Here is a 19687-nt window from a genome sequence, read left to right as displayed (position 1 = left end):
ACGGGTACAGGTAGTTCCTCGGCCTTGCACAATTGATCGGTTCAACACATGCACCAAGAGCATTTCGAACGTAGCCTGACCGACAGAAGCATCCCCGTTGACAGGAGACGCCACACCAACGGGATTCACGGTACCAATAGGAATTGCAAGTAGCTGGACAAGCTGATCCACAGGTTTGAAAGATCTCATTCACTCCACTGCAGACTGTATCTGTAATAGAATGATGTTTTAGTTTTCGACGTACGTAGATATATATGCTCTCACCATATGGTACTCCATACACAAAGGCAGTACACACTGTGACGAAAACCGCTACCACTAATAGCTTCATTTTGGTTTGTACTGTTGAGAGTTCAATTGATCAGCTGCAATGAATGAATGTAACATCTTTGAGATAGAATATTTATAGTCATAATCGAGGAAAAGCTCTTCTTGCAGAAAAAAAACGTGCGTGCAACAGTAAACTTGTGATAAGAGACCAACTCGCATAGTGCATTGTAACCGAATACACCGGCATAATTGGTAAGAAAAACTGTTTTCGGTTTCAATGCACTATGCAAGTTTGTCTGCTATCACAAGTTTACTGTTGCACGCACGTTTTTTTTCCTGCAAGAAGAGTTCTTCCTCGATTATATGACTATAAATATTCTATCTCGAAGATGTTACATTCATTCATTGCAGCTGATCAATTGAACTTCCAACAGTACAAACCAAAATGAAGCTATTAGTGGTAGCGGTTTTCGTCACAGTGTGTACTGCCTTTGTGTATGGAGTACCATATGGTGAGAGCATATATATCTACGTACGTCGAAAACTAAAACATCATTCTATTACAGATACAGTCTGCAGTGGAGTGAATGAGATCTTTCAAACCTGTGGATCAGCTTGTCCAGCTACTTGCAATTCCTATTGGTACCGTGAATCCCGTTGGTGTGGCGTCTCCTGTCAACGGGGATGCTTCTGTCGGTCAGGCTACATTCGAAATGCTCTTGGTGCATGTGTTGAACCGATCAATTGTGCAAGGCCGAGGAACTACCTGTACCCGTACGCTTATAACAATGGACTAATTCCGAACAACTACTATGGATATGGTCCATACAGCAACGTTCTACCTGCCGTAGTGGCTTCCAACGAAATTGTGAGCATTTAAAGAACAAAAATGAATTTGCTTCTATCTGCACAAAGTGAATGCGTTTTAGCTAGTTCTCTGTGATAAGAATGTAATGGTACGTTTGATTAAATTATTTTTACAATTGACTCAGCTGGACGAATTGGGATATCGTCTTTGTGTGTAAATGTTTTTGCATATATCGAAGAGTTTATGACATATATAATTCAAACAATAAATTGTGCGAGGTGTAGAAATATATTGCTGACAAGTTATAGATCATGAAAGACCGTACATGTACATGTAGTGGAGTATAGAAATTATTAAATTTTAATTCTTTTCATTCTCCACTTATCACTCCTCAATTGCCTCTAATCAAATTTTGTTGTTGATATTTTAATGGGAAAAATTAATCGAATTCAAATTTGTTGGTAAGAAATACATTTGTGTACTGCAAGAGATCTGTATTGAGTGTTACTTAAAGTGCTGGCAGTTTTCCAACGTTTACTGGTTGTAGTTCATAACCAGTAGACTGACTCGTGATTGTATGAAAAAAATAAAAATTACCGTAATTAGCCAGCACAGCTCTTTTTCAATTCCTTTTGTGGTCCAAAAAACTACAGTTACTCTTCAGATTCGCGCATTATGTTTAAAAAAATGCACCTTTTGCATCTCCCCTCAAACAGATCGTTATTTCATATAAATTGAAAAAAATCAATAGTCCAGAATGTGGTTAACGCAAACATTTTATAAAGAAAATTGTTATCACGATTTTCAGATAAATTTTAGATAGGGACAAATTAATTGCAGATGTTTTTTGTTTCCTTCAACACTGCATATTCACCATCAGTACCTACGTTTCAATCTTAAATATCTCAGAACATGTTCATCGTAATGTTTAGGGAAGTCAAAAAACCAATTTAATTCACCTTGCTTGAGTTCTGATTAGCAAAAAGCATCGTATTAATCTTATAATGGCCCAAAGTTTGTTTGGGATCAATCTGCGAAAGGAAAATGTTATATGAATAATAAAATAACCTTCCAAGTAATGTTTAAGAAAGAACCTAAAACACTTACAGGCTAATAACGCTCTTGCACAGCTTTAATGCTTCTAGTGACACTGAAACTTCTTTCTGATTAGGATTCGAACAAATGACGACTTATTTATGCGTATTGGATCATTGATCAATGGTAATTGATTCAGCAAATGCAAAACAAGCTTTATGATACAAGATATCAGAATGGTTCAATTTCTGAATAAAAGACTTCCCAACTACGAATCGCACTGAATTTTTTTTCGAAGACACCAAGCCTCTGTGATGAACATGTCCTGATATATTTAGAATCGAAACGTAAATGTTGGCGGTACATTTGCAGTGCTGCCAGAAAGTTTTCGGAAAAGTTGTTAACCACATTCCGGACATTCTTTTTATAGTTTGGATTTTTCAATTTGAGTGAAACAGTGATCTGAATGTGCGGAGATGCAACAGGGTAGTGTTCCCCATACTAATTTGAACGTAATGTGCAAATTCGGGAAGCAACCAATCGCCTCCAAAAACTACACAGTCATTTGAGACCACAGAAAGAACTCAAAAACTGCTGTGCTGGAGAATGACATATAATAAGGCAATATAATATGCATATTTTAATAATTGTAATGTTTTGTACCGAGAGTAGTTTTATTAGATTGGCTTAAATGGCATGTTTCCCGTATGTAGTCGGAGATTTGTGTCTTGTCGTGTCTTCTCAGCGTTTTTTAAGAGGTAGTAAAGGAGAAGGAGGAAATAGAATTTGTAATATAGGAAAAATAAGAGCACAAAATCAAACAGCAGCTACATACACAAGCAGTTCAAAACGCCTACGAGTAAGCCTAAAGCTTTTTACTTCATTGGATAAGGAACTTTAGTATGTGTCTGAGTTTCCGTCGTCAAAACACGGTGTCAAGTTCACAAAGATCGCATGAAAATGACTCAGCGCGATGAATAGTTGCCATGTGATAATTGAGTTTGCAGTGGCCGGTTAAAACCCTGGTCAGCATGCCGCAGTGGAGCTTTGAAAAATGTAGGAGATTTTTCGGAATCACTGGGCACGGTTGTTCTCGAAACGCCTGTATTTGGCGACGCGTTTGAAGATTTCCTTAATTATTGATATGCTCGAACGAAGTTATGGACCGTATTTTTTTCTCTTATTCAACCTGTCGAAATTGGCAGGGCGGGCTCAGGACCTACGAAGTCAGTTGCTGCATCTGCCATGGCCAATTCGTCAGCTCATTCATTTTCAGTAATAGTGGAATGTTCGGGCATCCAGACAAGGTTGATAGTGTTGACGATGCTTAGTTCCTCAATTTGGCGATCAGATTATTCGATTATTCCAATCTCATTTCACGACAGTAGACACCAGCACCACCACGTCCCTCCATCAGAGAACCGTCAGTGTAACAGACCACTTCATTTGTTATTGTCGCTCCATATAGCCGAACAACCACTCCTCTCGAGAGGGAAACTTTACATGGAATGTGATGTAAGGAAAACTTTATGTGAGTGTAATATCGCTGGGAGCAAGAATATCTTCATCATTTGTAACCAGTTGTGACCACAATCGTGTATGACTGGTAGCAAGCTTTTAGGGCAGCAGTCGGAGTTGTGGTGAAAGCACCAGTCTACGCCACGATCGATATTATTTGCAGATGGTTTAGATTTGACTGGATCGTTATGGAAAGCTTAATCTTTTTCAAGACATGTTTGAGAATATTAAATCCCTTTTGGAACAGCATGGGAAAGATTCTATCTTTTCCAGGGGATTTGTATGGAGCAAAGCTGTTAACTACCCATTTAACCGATTCAGGGGTAACCAATGTGCGTGCTAACGCCAAAGAGTCCGAATCATCAGAATGACATCTCGTCGCTGTTGTGCTATCTTATGACAAGCGCCATTTAGCATATTTCGAGAAAAACGTTTTTAAAAGTTTGAGATTGAATATCTTGTAACTTATAAATGGTAGAACCAATTCAGAGAAGACAATTGATGCTTCTATCTATTCTGTATTAATCTCCCAAATATTACGAAGATCGGTGAACTGCATTGCGAGCTTTTACTAAAAATGTAAACAAAAGTTGCACTCACACGTGTCATAGGTGTGTATTGATGACAAAATTTGTATGGCGTGTCATAATCGTGCATGAAAAATTTTCCATAGAGAAAAAGCATCAATTATAAACTTTTATTCATATCTTTGGTTTAATTTGGTCTATAAACAATCGGTTAGATGCATTTTGAAGGAAATGAATCAGGAAATCTAGAAAAAATAGTAACTTTTGGTTGCAGTGTTGCCAAATATGCTATATTTCCTGTTTAAAACTTAAACTGTGTTTTTCTCGCCACTCGTGTATTTTTCTTTTGAAAATTTTTATGCCATTGTGTTCCTCAGACATTTTTACGTATAAAAACATCTAAAACTTGAATATAACTTGAGCAAATCTGAAGATATAGTGATTTAAAGCAAAAAACTAATAATTTCTCATCATGTTTTTCGCTATATCTTAGAAACCAAGTAAAATTTCAAAATTCTGAAAATGCCACTTTGTAGAGATTTTTCAGACAAGTAATGGCATATCTAACTCAGTTTGCCCCAAAATGGCGTTTGTCATAAGATAGCACAACAGCGACGATCTCTGAACACTGTTAAGCTCCAGATCGATACATCCTGGAAAGTGTGCGTCGAAGAGGCAATTAATAACATCTTTTTCGTTCGTCACATAAACACCATTTCTGGTTTTTAAAGAGTTCATTGGAAAATCTTTCGATTTCGAGAGAATTTTATTTAACCTGCTAGCCTCGTTCAGAATAGATATTAATGCATAGGTTTTGCCAGCCAGCCCGCTCTGCAGATCTAAGACATTTCTTATATGCACTACAAGCTGACCTGAAAGCCCTGGAGTCATCACGCTGACGCTGGTTCCAAGCTCTTCTCCTATCCTTCTTCATATTTTCAAGCTCAGCCCTCTACCAAGGGGTTCCCCTAGTCGATTTAACAGTTCGAAGTGGACGAGCTTCTTCGTAGGATGCTGCTACGAATAAGTTTGTCGTTTCCACGACGTTATCCAAGTAGCTAGTTGACTAATTGTTCGAAAGTATCCATGAAAATTTAGTGGCCAAGTTTTCCTAAAAGAGGTTCCAGTTTGTATATTTAGGTTTATGATATGTTACCACTCAAAAATATGTATACTTATTATCGGATAGAAATGTTTCAGTTTCATTTGGAACCTGCTAATTTCCCAGCTCATACGAAATTCTTTCAGAGCAAAGCGTTATGTCTAATACCTCCTCTCCCAGACTTCTTAAAAGTTGGTCGGTTTCCCACATTCTGAATATGGTAATCTGTACTACTTGTGCATTTCATGAGTTTAGAGCCTCTCAGATTAATGTCTGGGTTACCTGGGTACTCCTAACGACATTTTTATGTAAGAATTGAGGTCTGATGACAAAAAAAAACGAAGTACCTAAGATGAATATTTTCCACAGATATTGCGGTTAATGGAATTCATAATTGCTTTTAGAGTGAGTGATCCGGTGTCAGATCATGTAGCTGTACCTCTGTTTTGTCGTTTACTATATACACGATTTTTTTTCCTATGCTGTCACTTACAACCACGTGTTTTAGGTTGATCTAAAAAACAAAACTTGGTATAGCGTGGTACAATGGTATGGTATCAGTACTGAGTAGCACAGGTGATGAAACTGGATAAAGTCGACTTACGTAAATCTAAGTTCCATATTCACCTTCAGAATGAATTACACTTCATAAAGATTCGGTCGTATAGCACATAATTTGAAATCAACGACTACGGTATTGGATCGAAGCAGCATCAACTACACCCATAACGGCAAGTATAAAGACAATGATTCCTTTGTTTGAGAAACACTAGATCGGGAGACTACTGCTTGTCGTTCGAGATAGAGGTACCTACGTACCTCTATCTCGGGCAGAATTAGAAAGTAGACTGAACGACGACAGCCGCCTTGGGCTCTGGAAGTGGATATGAAATGAAGTTGGTTTTTCCATACTAGTTTTCTATGCAAGGTTAGATAGTGATAATCAATTAATCCAAATTTTGCAGTTTTTTTTCGGTTATAGAGGTTTTAACCATGAGGCCATTCGCCTGGGTTCGAGTCCCGACCCCTTTGTGCGGGGTCGGGACTCGAACCCAGGTGCGCTGCATACAAGGCAATCGATTTACCAACTACGCTACGCCCACAGTTGTTTGGATTCCCAATCGGAACCAATATGTCCTGGCTTAATGTGGTCAAGTTTACGTTCTTCGATATATCAATAACTTGGTCAGGCAGCCCGATCGTAATGTACAAATACCCAGGTAAGGCAAAAATCTCCAAATTACATAGGAATCGTACTTTTTGAGCCTTTTTGATCTGATTCATATTTCTTGGCCCCAGGCCCGTGCGCAAGCCCCGGTTTTTGGAAATTCAACTTCCCCATGGGTGTTTGGAATTACTTTTAAACAATTCTTAACTTCTAGATCTGGAAAAAATGGTCAGTGCTAAGTCAGACCGGACTAAGTCGCAAAACATCAAAAAAATATGAGATAATGATAGCACTGGTTGAAGAATTTCGTCAACTACATTTGACTTTTGCCAGATTTGAAATATGTATCATTAAACAAGAATTATTGCAAACATTAATTTCCAATCATAATGTAAAGGATGCTGCGATTCAAATTTTAAACTCGTTTTTCTCGAAATCAATATTTTATCACTTAGTCCGGTCTGACTTAACACCGACCAAATATGCTTCGAGCCGTTTTGACACATGAAACGTCATTTCAGTTCGATCACTCTAGAAACAAGTCGTTGAAGAAACCTTGTGAGGGTGGCTGAAACGGGATGTAAGTAAAGTTGGTCGGCATCTTTGGATCAGTTCACGTTTCAATAAGTTTAGATATTAACAACTGTTGTGATTTGACCAGTTACACATCAAAAGTTGGCCAGCAAACTATCAAGGCAAGGAAGAAAAACCACGAACGAACAAAACGAAGTCGGAGAAAATCGAGATATCGTTGTTTGGAGAAATTTCACCGCCGATGATCTCTCCGCCGCCGAAGTGGTTTAAAAGCTGAATGGCTCACGAAAATGGGTATCGGTATCGGAAAGAAATACAGCCACCAAGGAACTCTCAGAACCAGTTAGCAGATGAATTGAAACGAGTAGCGCCAAGGAGAATAAGAAATCCTGCATAGGTTATTGTAAAAACATGTAAATCATTGTAAATCGTCAAAGTTTGAGAGTTTCTATACTTTTCTTTTGAAAAACACGTTAAATCACTTCATGGTTTTTAACATATCTCGGAGAGCCCAGACATATTAAAAACCGTATAACTCGTTCATTTAGGAAAACATTTTATTTGACACTTATTTAATTTCACAATTTTACTTATTTTGAGAAAGGGTACTTGAAGATAAAATCAGGTAGTCTTGAAACACAGTTATAGTTAAATGTATTCTAGGTAACCGTTTGAATCAATTGTCATGTCCAAATGGAACAGACAACTAAGTCGATATACAATTTATTTGGCGGTATTGCTGTCTATGAGGTCGTTTCTGATTTTTTATTCATCGGGTTAATTAATTTGCTAATGTCTCACTGTACTAACTCAATCCCCGACTAAGCAGCAATTTACGAAAGTATTCCGGAAGTAAATGCAATGATAAAGCGTCGTCATAAAAAGACTGTGCAGCTATCCCTGTTTTATTGTAGCTCTTTTATGTGATTCCGCAGGGTTTTATTTGGCACGTGTGTAGAATTTTGTAGCACCACGGTATTATATGTACCTAACTGATTATGTTTTTTTTTATTTCTTGGCTATCACGAATCATGACAGGACGTGGGACCTGAAGCATCTAAATCCAACGTGGAACTTTCTGGCGGAGCTCGGTACAAAGGTTCGCTCGTTACTGGCCATCATGGACCATCCAATCAATATGACGCACCTGGCGAAGCTCTTTACTGCACAGTTGGTACAGTCCTGCAACTTTGATGTGAGTATATGGTCTGCTAAGAAGCTTACAGATACACGTGGATTTTCATGCACGAGTTCCTTTCATTATCGACTTAATTCGCCTTCAAAGCGTTTGTGTAATCAGTTTTTCTCTTTTTGTGCACTTACGGTAAAGTAGCATTAATGAGTCTTGCTACGGGTGTCAATTGGCTACATTGTGGCATCTGAAAGAGAGTGGAGTTATGCTGGCAAATAATTTAATTATTACTCATTAGCCTTGAAGAAATGTTTATTCAATAGACAGAATATTTTTTCGGTCGAGACAAGTAATCTCTTCAAGCAGCACACAACACTGTGCTTGCAATCACATCCTTACTATGATTCGGATTTAGATACTTTAATATCCTCTTAGATTTACTTTGCCAGAGGCAAGCTTATTACAGCTGCAAAGATCCCTGTTATGCTCCAATAGCTTCATTAAAATATCCTATGTCTCTCTCTCTCTTTCTCTCCACCGCTAGCAGTATAACACAATCTGCACATGGCACAACCGACGAAATTGATTACACTCCCGCGGTAAATACTAATCGCCTTTTAATCATGAACCGTTTCGTCCCATCCGTTTCCTGTGTTAGCACCCAGCATCCGAACTGGCGATGGCCTTGCCGAACGTGGACCCGGCCAAGCTGGTGAAACTTCGACAGCGCCTGGTTGCCCCCAGTCAGTTCTCCACCCAGTACCTGTTTCCGGGCAGTCAGGCATTTTTCCGCGATTTCATCATCGCCAGCGAGACCAATCAAATATTCATCGAACAGCTGAAGGCCGTACTGATCCACGAGTTGCTGGAGCTGAACGGTTCCTCGTACGAGGTGCTGAACGTTTCCATCTCCGAAAATCAGCACGACAGCGAGTATGTGGTGAGTACCGATTCTGCTTGTTACTGACGTTGCATAATTTATGTGATTATCCTGACCGGAGTGAGCGGAACATCCTGGTTTTGGGGAAATTGCAACTGTTGCCCTCACCAACTATAAAATGTGAAGTTCATTTTTCCATGCAACACGAATAAATAACCGTTGAACATGGGCATTTGATTTATCCATCGCATAAACCTACTTCTATTGTGAAAAATAATATTGTTGGTCATAAAAACTCGTTTCGATGCTTTCATATATGGCCTGTTCATGTTCCCATCAGTATCCTGTTCCGACCTACACAATTGTTACCACGCCGACACGGCGAATCATTCGGGTGTTTTCATGTTTTAATACAGCAACATCCGCCCGCAGGTTGGGAGATATTTGCACATGGAAATAAATTTCGTTGTTTACGCTTCGAGCTATTTACCATTTCCGCTTCATTAGCTTCGACTTTGTTGACTGTAATCTCGCAGTTTCGGAATTGAGGCTCAATTGGCACAAAATCACATTTATTGCAATTGAAAGCTGCGTTATGAGGAGAATATTGTGATGGAGGATCAACTTTCCAAGGCTAAGAGTATAATGTACACGCAGCGATACTGGGTGGGTGCAAACAATGAATAACACGGTGCTACAGTGATTTTGTACTTTGCAGGAGACCTAGTATAGGTTGTAGATCTCATCAAATTCAACACAAAACAATGTATGAAAAATGTTGTATACCCTCAAAATCTTGATTTATAGCAAAAAAAACTATTACTCGAAACTTTCGGCACTAAACAATTTTTACGCGGTCATTTTTCAATCGATTTAAATGTTACTGAGAGAAGAAGAAATTATCTTTCCAACGAGATGCTGTTATGTTCTTTTATCAAAAGTATTCTGCGGATTTGGGACAACAATATGAAAGTCACCATTATTTTGCTATTTTTTTTATTAATAATATGAAAATTGCTCAACATTTTTATTAGGAAACAACTTTGTTTTAATAAAAATTTAAGAAGAACATTTAATTCCGCATCCAATGACTTATTTATGATAAAAATCGGTTGAAAATGGCTGAGCTATTAGTTTTTTTCCACATTAGAAACCTTCTTCTTTCCAAAACACTCAAAAAATATAAAATAGTTTGAAAAATGATAGCGAACAAAAATTTTAGTGCCGAAAGTTCCGAAAAAAACGATTTTTTTCTATAAATCACGATTTTGTGGGTATATTAAATTTATCAAACATGGTTTTGTGTTGTATTTGACAACCTTTACTATATCACTTTAAAAGTACATTCAATTATTTTTATTTTGTAGCACCGTATAATAGATAGGATTCGGGGAGTGTGCCCAGTTGTTGGCCAACAGCCATTTTTTAGGCGTTTACCTATTTTCGTGATTAATTTTTTTTCTGTCAAATCATCAAAATAGGATGAGAAAAAATGAATAGTCTATGTGTTGGATGCTTAGTGTATCGTATAAGAATAATTTAGATGTGATGTAATTGCCAAAGCATCATCATTCCCAGTTGTGGACCGCTTTTTGTACCCGGTTGTGGACCACCTTCAAAAATAATTACATGTGGTATTTGTAGCGCTGAAAATAATTAGGGTAAGGTGGGGCAACTCCGACCGTTGGGTAAACCCGACCCCCCTCTGTTATCGGAAATCGAAAGCACTGCGCGAATTAATATCATTGTTGTTGTGTAGAGCATCGAAAACAATCATAATGGTGGTATTTTATTAGTATTTTATTAGTCTACCTTGAGATGCTCAAACGACAATAAGTGTGTTTTTACAACATTTGTTTTGATTTTGATTGCAGCGTAATGAAAATGACGTGGCGGGGCAAATCCGTCCCCTAAATAGTGGGGTAAATCCGACCGCTTTTTTGCCAGGAAAATGTTTATTTATCAAATTGAAATATATTTTTATCATTATTATTTATTATTTATTTGCACAATGGTTTATAATTACAAACGAAGGACACAAAAACGTGACGACTATAGTATTCGTCGAGTAAATGCTCCGATGCAAATGGGAATATCTTTACGTGCTACTGCTTCTGCACGAATAGTACAATTATAGAATAGTTGTTGTAAACATTTATAGAAAATAATTTTTAAAAAAAATCAAAAATTATTAGAGAGAACCATTGATTATAAGTAATCAAATTAATGAAATGAGTTGAATGATTAATACACATCAAATTAATGAAATTAATAAACAAATCAGTTCAGTTCATCGAGTCAAAAATTAGATAATATAACAAGTTATAAAATTTATATAATAAATTAAATTAATTCATACTAAAATTGGATGAAATGAATAAAAAGGAATGACTGAACAGAATTATTGAAATTAATAAAACAAAGGAACCGAATAAAATGAATGAACTAGAAAAAATTAATAGAGGAAAGGGGCCCAAAGCAGACCGCTGGCCAATTCGGACCCCCAGCTGTTTCTCAGCTATGGTAATATTATGAAAAGCGTGTATGTCGTTTTCGTGGCTATCATGTAGCTCTGTTTTATCTCACAAAATTTTGCGGTTCTCAGTTTTCGTGTGCGTGCGAAACCAAGTGCATTAACGTTGTTTTTATCTGCCGGATAATACCTTTTATTTAATATCTTGTTTTGGACGAGATTATCAACTGTTTTCGTTTAATCGGTGTGTGAATAATAGAATATGGGTTGGTCCAATTTGGAGCTTTTGCGGTATATACGATCTGATACGTCGCGAAAAACCCTTTCAGAGGAAAGTGTGCTGTCGAGCTTTTAGGAAAACATAAGTTTTCGCAAATCGGTTGACAGATTTCGACGTTATAGCTCATTACCTTTTTTAGGTAATTTGGACCCAGCTCGTACTTTTTATTGTATACACCCAGGTTTTTTACGCGGTTTTTTTACGAGGTTTTTTTTACGCCGATTTTCCAATCAACGCGATTTTTTTCAAAAAAATTCTAAGTCCTTTTAAATGCAAAGAACTTAGAAGAATTTTGACAGTTTTTATTTTGCATGGATTTCGCAATTAACACGGTTTTTGCAAAAAATATTTTAAGTCCTTTTGAATGCAAAAGACTTAGAAGATTTTCGGAAATATGGAAAAGACGGGTCTGGAAGATTCCTTATGACCCGCACCTCAACAATATGGGTATTTTCAGAATGGACTTGAAGAGTAGGTGCCATAAATTGATTTTTAACGCCATTTTGAAATCAAAGATGGCGACTTCCGGTTTAGTGAAATTCGCTATAATCCAATCAATATGGGTATTTTCGGAATGATCTTGAAAAGTAGGTACCAGAAATTGATTTTTGAAATTTATGTTTGACGCCATTTTGAAATCTAAGATGGCGACATCCGGTTTAGCGGAAATTCCCTACAACCCATGCAATATGGGTATTGTCGGAATGGTCTTGAAGAGTAGGTCCCAGAAATTTATGTTTGGCGCCATTTTGAAATCCAAGGTGGCGACTTCCGGTTTAGCGAAATTCGCTATAACCCAATCAATATGGGTATTTTCGGAATGGTCTAGACGAGTAGTAGACAAAGATCGATGCTTGACGCCATTTTCAATTCCAAGATGGCAACTTCCGGGTTAGCCACATTCACTATAACCCAGTCAATATGAGTATTCATGGAATGATCTTAACGAGTAGGTTCCAAAAATTGATTTTTGACGCGATTTTTAAATCCAAGATGGCGATTTCAGATTTCGCGAAATTCGCTATAACCCAATCAATATTGGTATTTTTGGAAGATGAAGTTGTAGTACAAATAGTTTTAATTAAACAGTTGAATTTACTTAAATTTAAGCAATATGTTTAATTTGAATAAATTAAAACCCCCAACTCACACCACATCCGTCTCTTTCTTCTCTCTCTTCCATTCTCACCGCACTTTCCTGGATGAACACATAAAAATATTTTGCATTTTGCTGGTTTATGATTAGATCTGATATTTGAGGGTGATTTAGAAATTTTTCATGCGAGAATTTTGGTAAACCGGAAGTCGCCATCTAGAATTTCAAAATGACGGCAAACATCGACGTTTGTCTGCTACTCGTCAAAACCATTCCGAAAATACTCATGTTGATTGAGTTGTAGAGAATCTCGCTAAGCTGGAAGTCGCCATTTGTGATTTGAAGATGGCGTCACAAATCAATTTTCATGGAAAACCTTGCGGGGAAGGTGCAGATTTATTTATTTCTGACACCTACTCGTCAAGACCATTCCGAAAATACCCATATTGATTGGGTTACAGCGAATTTCGCTAAACCGGAAGTCGCCATCTTCGATTTCAAAATGGCGTTAAAAATCAATTTTTGGAACCTACTCTTTAAGACCATTCCAAATATACCCATATTGATTGGGTTATAGCGAATTTCGCTAAACCGGAGGTCGCCATCTTTGATTAAAAAATGACGCCAAAAATCAATTTTTGGCACCTACTCCTCAAGACCATTCCAAAAATATCCATATTGATTGAGTTATAGCGAATTTCGCTAAACCGGAAGTCGCCATCTTCGATTTCAAAATGGCGTTAAAAATCAATTTCTGGAACCTACTCTTCAAGACCATTTCAAATATACCCATATTGATTGGGTTATAGCGAATTTCGCTAAACCGGAGGTCGCCATCTTTGATTAAAAAATTATGTCAAAAATCAATTTCTGGCACCTACTCCTCAAGACCATATCCATATTGATTGAGTTGTAGCGAATTTCGCTTAAACGGAAGTCGCCATCTTTGATTTCAAAATGGCGTCAAAGATCAATTTCTGGCACCTACTCCTCAAGAACATTCCGAAAATACCCATATTGATTGGGTTATAGCGAATTTCCCTAAACCGGAAGTCGCCATCTTTGATTTCAAAATTATGTCAAAAATCAATTTCTGGCACCTACTCCTCAAGACCATTCCGAAAATACCCATAAGGGCCATAAGGCCATAAGGAGTCTTCCAGACCCGTCTCTTCCATCTTTCCGAAAATCATGTAAGTCTTTGGCATTCAAAAGGACTTAGAATATTTTTTGCAAAAACCGTGTTAATTGCGAAATCCGCGCACTCTTTTGCTGAGAATTTTTTTACGCGGATTTTCGAATTAAGACGGTTTTTTTAAGCGGATTTCCCAATTACCGCGGTTTTTTACGTGGATTTTCCAATCAACGCGGTTTTTTTAATCGGATTTTCCAATTAACGCGGTTTTTCTTTACGCGGTACGTATCCCCCACGTAAAAAAACCTGGGTGCATTTACTACAAAAGTTTATATATCAAAGCGAACTTTCATTTTCACAATTCGAAATTTAGTGAAAATCAAAAGGAATAACTTAGGCCGAAGTAGGATTTCATTTCTATTGCACTAGAAGATGCGTTGTATTCTGTCGTAAAACTTTTTCGAAAATACAAAGCTTTAAAAATTGACTATCTAAAACGTAAGGATCGGTTTTTCAACATTCACCCCACCCCTCTGAATTTTTCTTCACTCTAAGGTACCTAACATGGGAATGAGACTTTATATATAAAATCTCAAATTAATCTATTCGGCATACAAATATACGGCATAACTTGCCACTAACTCGACCTATTTGTTTAATTTTCATGATTTTCAACCCCACTAGGTGGTTATTATACTAAATAATTTTTAAAACGTCAAATGCTCGTAAAAACCGATTCTAATGTACTAGAGACAAGAAGAAAACGCCATTTTTCATCATTTTCCTCCTATTTTACGAAAAACAAAATGCGGACTAAGCACACTGAAATTGCTTTATTTTGTAGAACAGTGTTATTTTTTATGAATAGCATAAAATGTCAAAAGGTTATCTAGCAAAAACTTAAATAACTTATACCCCACTAGCCGTAACTATACATTTTTTTCATCAAAAATACGCCCCTATATTTGGCTCAACTATTTGAAGTGTTTCCTATGCTTTTAAAATTTTGTAGATACCCAGTTTTGAATAAAACTAATGAAAAACACAAAAAATTATACTTTTTACTAAGTTTTAAAGGCTCTGTCGCTCTTATAATCCATAATTTGTACAACCTAACTAATCAAACTTCTCCACCAAATCTCCAGAAAAATAAAAAAATGCTGAAAAAAAATCTAAGACAGCATTTCAACAACCATGAATTTGAAATTTTACCCAAAATCGGCCCATTTTTCGAAAATTCAAAATTCGCCACCAGTAGAGAACGTTTTAGCAAATTCACTCCGAAGAAGAAAGTGGTCCTGATAACCTAACCTTTCATTTAAGAAGTGAGCCCGATGACTTTTTTAACATGATGTCATTTTGGGACACCCTAGTGCATACCAATACAAGTAATATGCATTTTCGATAATATCATCACAAAACAGGTAATCTTAGTTTTCATATGATATATTTAAACATATTGTTCATTCCAAATCAAAAAGCGAGACGAAAAGTTTATATTACCCAGTTAAATCGAATATCCCTGAGATACCCAAGGATTTCCTTAATTATAGTATATATAAACACTCAGTCTAGAATTGAATTAAATTGGAGTTCATGTGGTTTTGAATTTTTGGTCAAGTGTCTGCCCATAGTGCAACGTTTCGATGAGATATTCCTTTATCTTCAAAGGAAGCAGGGTTTGAGCATTAATTAGTTATAGTTTTCTCATAATTCAAACATTTTGCAAATTTTCGCAGCATCACAAATATTTTCTTTTCCAAACAGGATGCAATTAAATTTGTTTCCGTGAGAAACTCTGTTGTACACTAAAATGCAAAAGTTATTTGTATGGAAACAGCGAACAAAAAATGGTTTTGTCTTCCGAATCCTTGAACATTAACTTTGTTGGTGTTGATTCTAGTATAAGTTCAAATTTCTTCTCAGCTTCGGCGCATGGTTTTCCATCTGGCTACATAACTGGCACGTAGGAATTTGTCCATAGTAGGGGCCCAGCGTTATTTGCTTATAGCTAAAAGTAATGTTGGCTTAAAAGACAGTTAGGAACAGATAGGTTTGGTCAGCCACATACCAATCACACAAACGCCGTTGTGAACGCCAGTGAAAAGGTTTCTCCAATTAGCGCTCGTAAAGGGTGACATTTCTCCATATTCCAATATGAATTTTTAATGTGGTCAGACTTGGTGTGCGGTGCTAGAAGATGTGAAGGTACAGGGAGCTAAATTTTAACGTTTCCATGTTCAACTTAGTGTTACATGTTTTTCGCAATGAAGTTTTCTACCCGGGCTAAACTTTTCAACGTTACCAGTACCAGATTACGGACGTGGTGTAGCTGTGTGTATGTTTGAGATTAAGCTCCAGTTACTATTTCACCTCGGTTGTAGTGACTGTTCCACCCCGTCGACTGTTGTTCGAACATGAGTAAATCGAAATAGTGTATTCCCGTATTCAAAGACGTGATAATTTAATAAGCTTTTAAACAACAAATTAAAAGGAAATTGAACGGTTCTTAAGATATTCGTGGTTACAAAGACATGGTTTCGATAATAATGCATGTATAGTTTGAAATCGTGAAAGGTTGAAATCGTGTACAAAACTTTACATGCATTTATCTCGAAACCATTCGTTTGAAATTTTCAAGGAAATTTTTTTTAAAATTTCACATTTAGAAAATATAGAATATTCTATTTTTTTCTAAATTTTTTCTTGGACCTTCACTCAGGGTTCGACGATTCAGCTTACGCCCCTTCCTATTGGCCGCTTTGGAGATTGATAACAACAGCTGAAACTTTGTCCATCGGTCTATTTTCGACGACGCCGGTGGTTCAGTGATAGACCCAGATGCATTCCCGAGCAGAGTCTGATATCAAATTGAGAACTAAACTTGATGTTGTGATGAAGTAGGGAATGATTGCTCAGGTTGTTATCATTTTGGTCGTTTTAACGGTTAAAAGATCAAAATCGAAAGCAGAAAAATTGCACTATGACATCAAACAGAAAACTATTTCTGCTATCAGTGAAAGCAAATTGAAATCTAATTGAGATGGTGAAATATTTCATTGATAACAAAATAAGTAATCAATTTGATGTTTGTCAAAGAAATAGAAACAAACATATTTTTTCTAAAAATGTAAGCACATCAAAATGAGATCAAAATATGATTTCATATCTGAAAAAGATTAAACTGATATCAAAATAAGATCTCAATTTGATGCTTGATTTCAAAATATGTTGTATATTTGCTGTAATTTTGATGTTGGACTTTGCTCGGGTTGCCATTCAATCCTTCGTTGATTTCCCTTTCCTTTCCTTCGGGAGGGAAGTGAAGTCGTTGGTCCCGGTCCATGCATTGGTGGACAGATATCTATGGTCCAGATGGTCACCTCTTTGGCGTCGTTGATAGGTACTCAGTGCAAACAGAGGCCTACGGAAAATAAAATAGAAAAAGATAAGTTTTGATATCGAAACCTCTACCAAAAGTTTAACAGATAATAAAGGCCTTACAAAACTGGAAGAATTTGAGCTGTTAGCACCCCCTAATAGAAGAGGCTGCGCACGCCTATGATTGCATTCATGTGTATTTAATCGCATTTCAACTACAGTTTACTCTCTCATGTCGATATTGAAAAGACCATCGAGGTAAGCAGAGATCGAACTGAAAAACTTTCTTGGTCAAAGTTTCTAAAACTAGATACTCTGGCCAGAACGTATGCTCTGACACCTTTTGTAATGATTTAGCAAATATGTCTGCTTTGTGATGATAAGGACGTATTATAAAACGATCTCTCCCTCATAAGCTTGCATCAATTTACCGCCCTACTTTAACATATATTCGAATTCGGAAGACAATCCATCACACGTATCTTATACCTGCCTTCTCGTCTGCGTCAGCTGGAGTTTCCATACTCATAAAACTTTCTCGACTGGTAAGCTCCCAGTTACTGACTCTCAGATAGACAACTTGATACTTCCGCAAACAATGATAATCTCTAATGGTAGTATGCTTACCCCGTGGATATGCGAAACCCCCGCTTGTTCGCATGGTTCGTCGGTTATACAATATCCATTCTTCTCCCCCCTTTTCGCTTCGTCGGAGAATTCTAATGGCGGTCGGACGCATATGTGTCTATCCTGCTTTATTGATCATTTGTCATATTTATGTACGTATTAAACTAATGTCCCCCCCTTTTTGCAATCGCTCCATCCACTCACCACGGATTCAATTCCATTCGACTGTGGCAAAATGGGATTAAATTTGCTCATCAAAGGTAACCCAATCTCCTTTGTCACCACCAGCAGCACCAGCGCCGGGTCCGGGTCCGGCTCCTGCTGTGGGTCAGTGGTCGGAGGCAGTACGCGAACAAGTTTCCATCAAGAAGCACACCTTTCTATTGCTGTCGGTGTCAACAAGGATCGGACGTTTATTGCTTACCACCAGGGCGATCTCACACAACCCACAGAACCGTTTGGCCAGTCCAAACCGAGCTCGTTCCACCTCACAGTCAGATGTCCTGATGACATGACAGTTCAGAGGCGGTAACAGCGACCAACAGCTAAGCTTTTCATCTTTATGACATAACCCGAGTGGAAAGAGATAACATCAGTATGATAAATTTTGGTACCAAGAATGGAACATCTCAAAGTAAATACCTAAATCAATGACACAGACGTGTACTTAGAATACGTAGTCGGTAAGTTTCAAAAGCTGTTATAACACATAAATAATTATAAATATTTTGGAATTTTTTAGCAACAAAATGTACTGTATGAGTATTTAAGAATATTAAGAGCTATTTTATTATTATTGAATACTTTTCATACAGTAAATTTTATTTTTTTGAAAAATTACAAATTTCATGCTAGAAAACATAAAATGCTATTGTAGGTATTTGGTATTTGCCCATTACAACTAAGAATCTAAGAATTGCTAAAATAATGTATCATACTTGTATTAAGCGTGTATTAGAGAAACAAGCAATTAATACTAAGTTTGGTTATTTCTTTCTGCTCGGTGACATATACCATTCTAATAGTTTGGAAGCTATCGTTATCGAAATGATTGAAAAATATTTAAAAATGGTCCACCGAAGAAATTTAGAGCGGTTAAACTTAAACTTTTTGATCATTCTAGCTAGAGCCAAACGACCTTCAGCGAATTTGTAGAACAACAAATTTTGGAAAAGATTGCTATTTTACTTTTAATTTTACAGAAAATTTAAAATCGACAGTTAGGGTGTTTCTTAGTGTTTCTTAGAAAAACTGTTTTATTCAAACAACTTTTGCGGTATTGATTTAAAACCGAAGTAGTCTTCGGTCAATTTTAGGATTGTTTTAACGCGACTAATTTGTTTCATGGTACTTATCATCTAACTATTTTCGTTGAAAAGTTATGAGCACTTTTTCGCCAAAAATGTTTTTTTTTGTATAGCAATATTACTCATTTGGGCAAACAAAAGATAACTCTTTTTCAACCATTAAAAAAGATCATTATTAGATTTATAATGAAGCAAAAAATGGCGAACACGATGTTTTTTTAATTTCATAAAATTGATTTAAAGGTCTATTTTTTATATATTAAGTGCTTATATATTTTGAATGATAGAAGCTAGAGTTTTGGTGTGTTAGCAGAAAATGTTCATCTTCAAAAACTATGAAAAACATCTGAAAGATACTATGCTATATTTCACCCTAAGGAGGGAAATTTGCTAAACACTAAAATTTCTCACCAG

The 19687-nt window shown here is 36.8% G+C and overlaps 1 protein-coding gene across 2 annotated transcripts in view; it reads left to right on the top strand.

The window, feature by feature from the left end:
• Nucleotides 1-19687, top strand: part of LOC131682206 (protein disks lost) — a 763875-nt gene that overhangs the window by 634830 nt on the left and 109358 nt on the right. For both annotated transcript variants that reach the window (XM_058963527.1, XM_058963526.1), the window contains exons 6-7: nucleotides 8001-8157; nucleotides 8753-9034. In XM_058963527.1, coding sequence (XP_058819510.1) covers nucleotides 8001-8157; nucleotides 8753-9034 — 439 coding nt within the window. The remainder of the gene's footprint in view (nucleotides 1-8000; nucleotides 8158-8752; nucleotides 9035-19687) is intronic.

The sequence above is a fragment of the Topomyia yanbarensis genome, chromosome 2 (assembly GCF_030247195.1).
Source record: "Topomyia yanbarensis strain Yona2022 chromosome 2, ASM3024719v1, whole genome shotgun sequence".
In the NCBI taxonomy this organism is placed as follows: Eukaryota; Metazoa; Arthropoda; class Insecta; order Diptera; family Culicidae; genus Topomyia; species Topomyia yanbarensis.
Note: the sequence above shows the minus strand (reverse complement) of the source record. Positions and strands in the feature narration are given on the sequence as shown.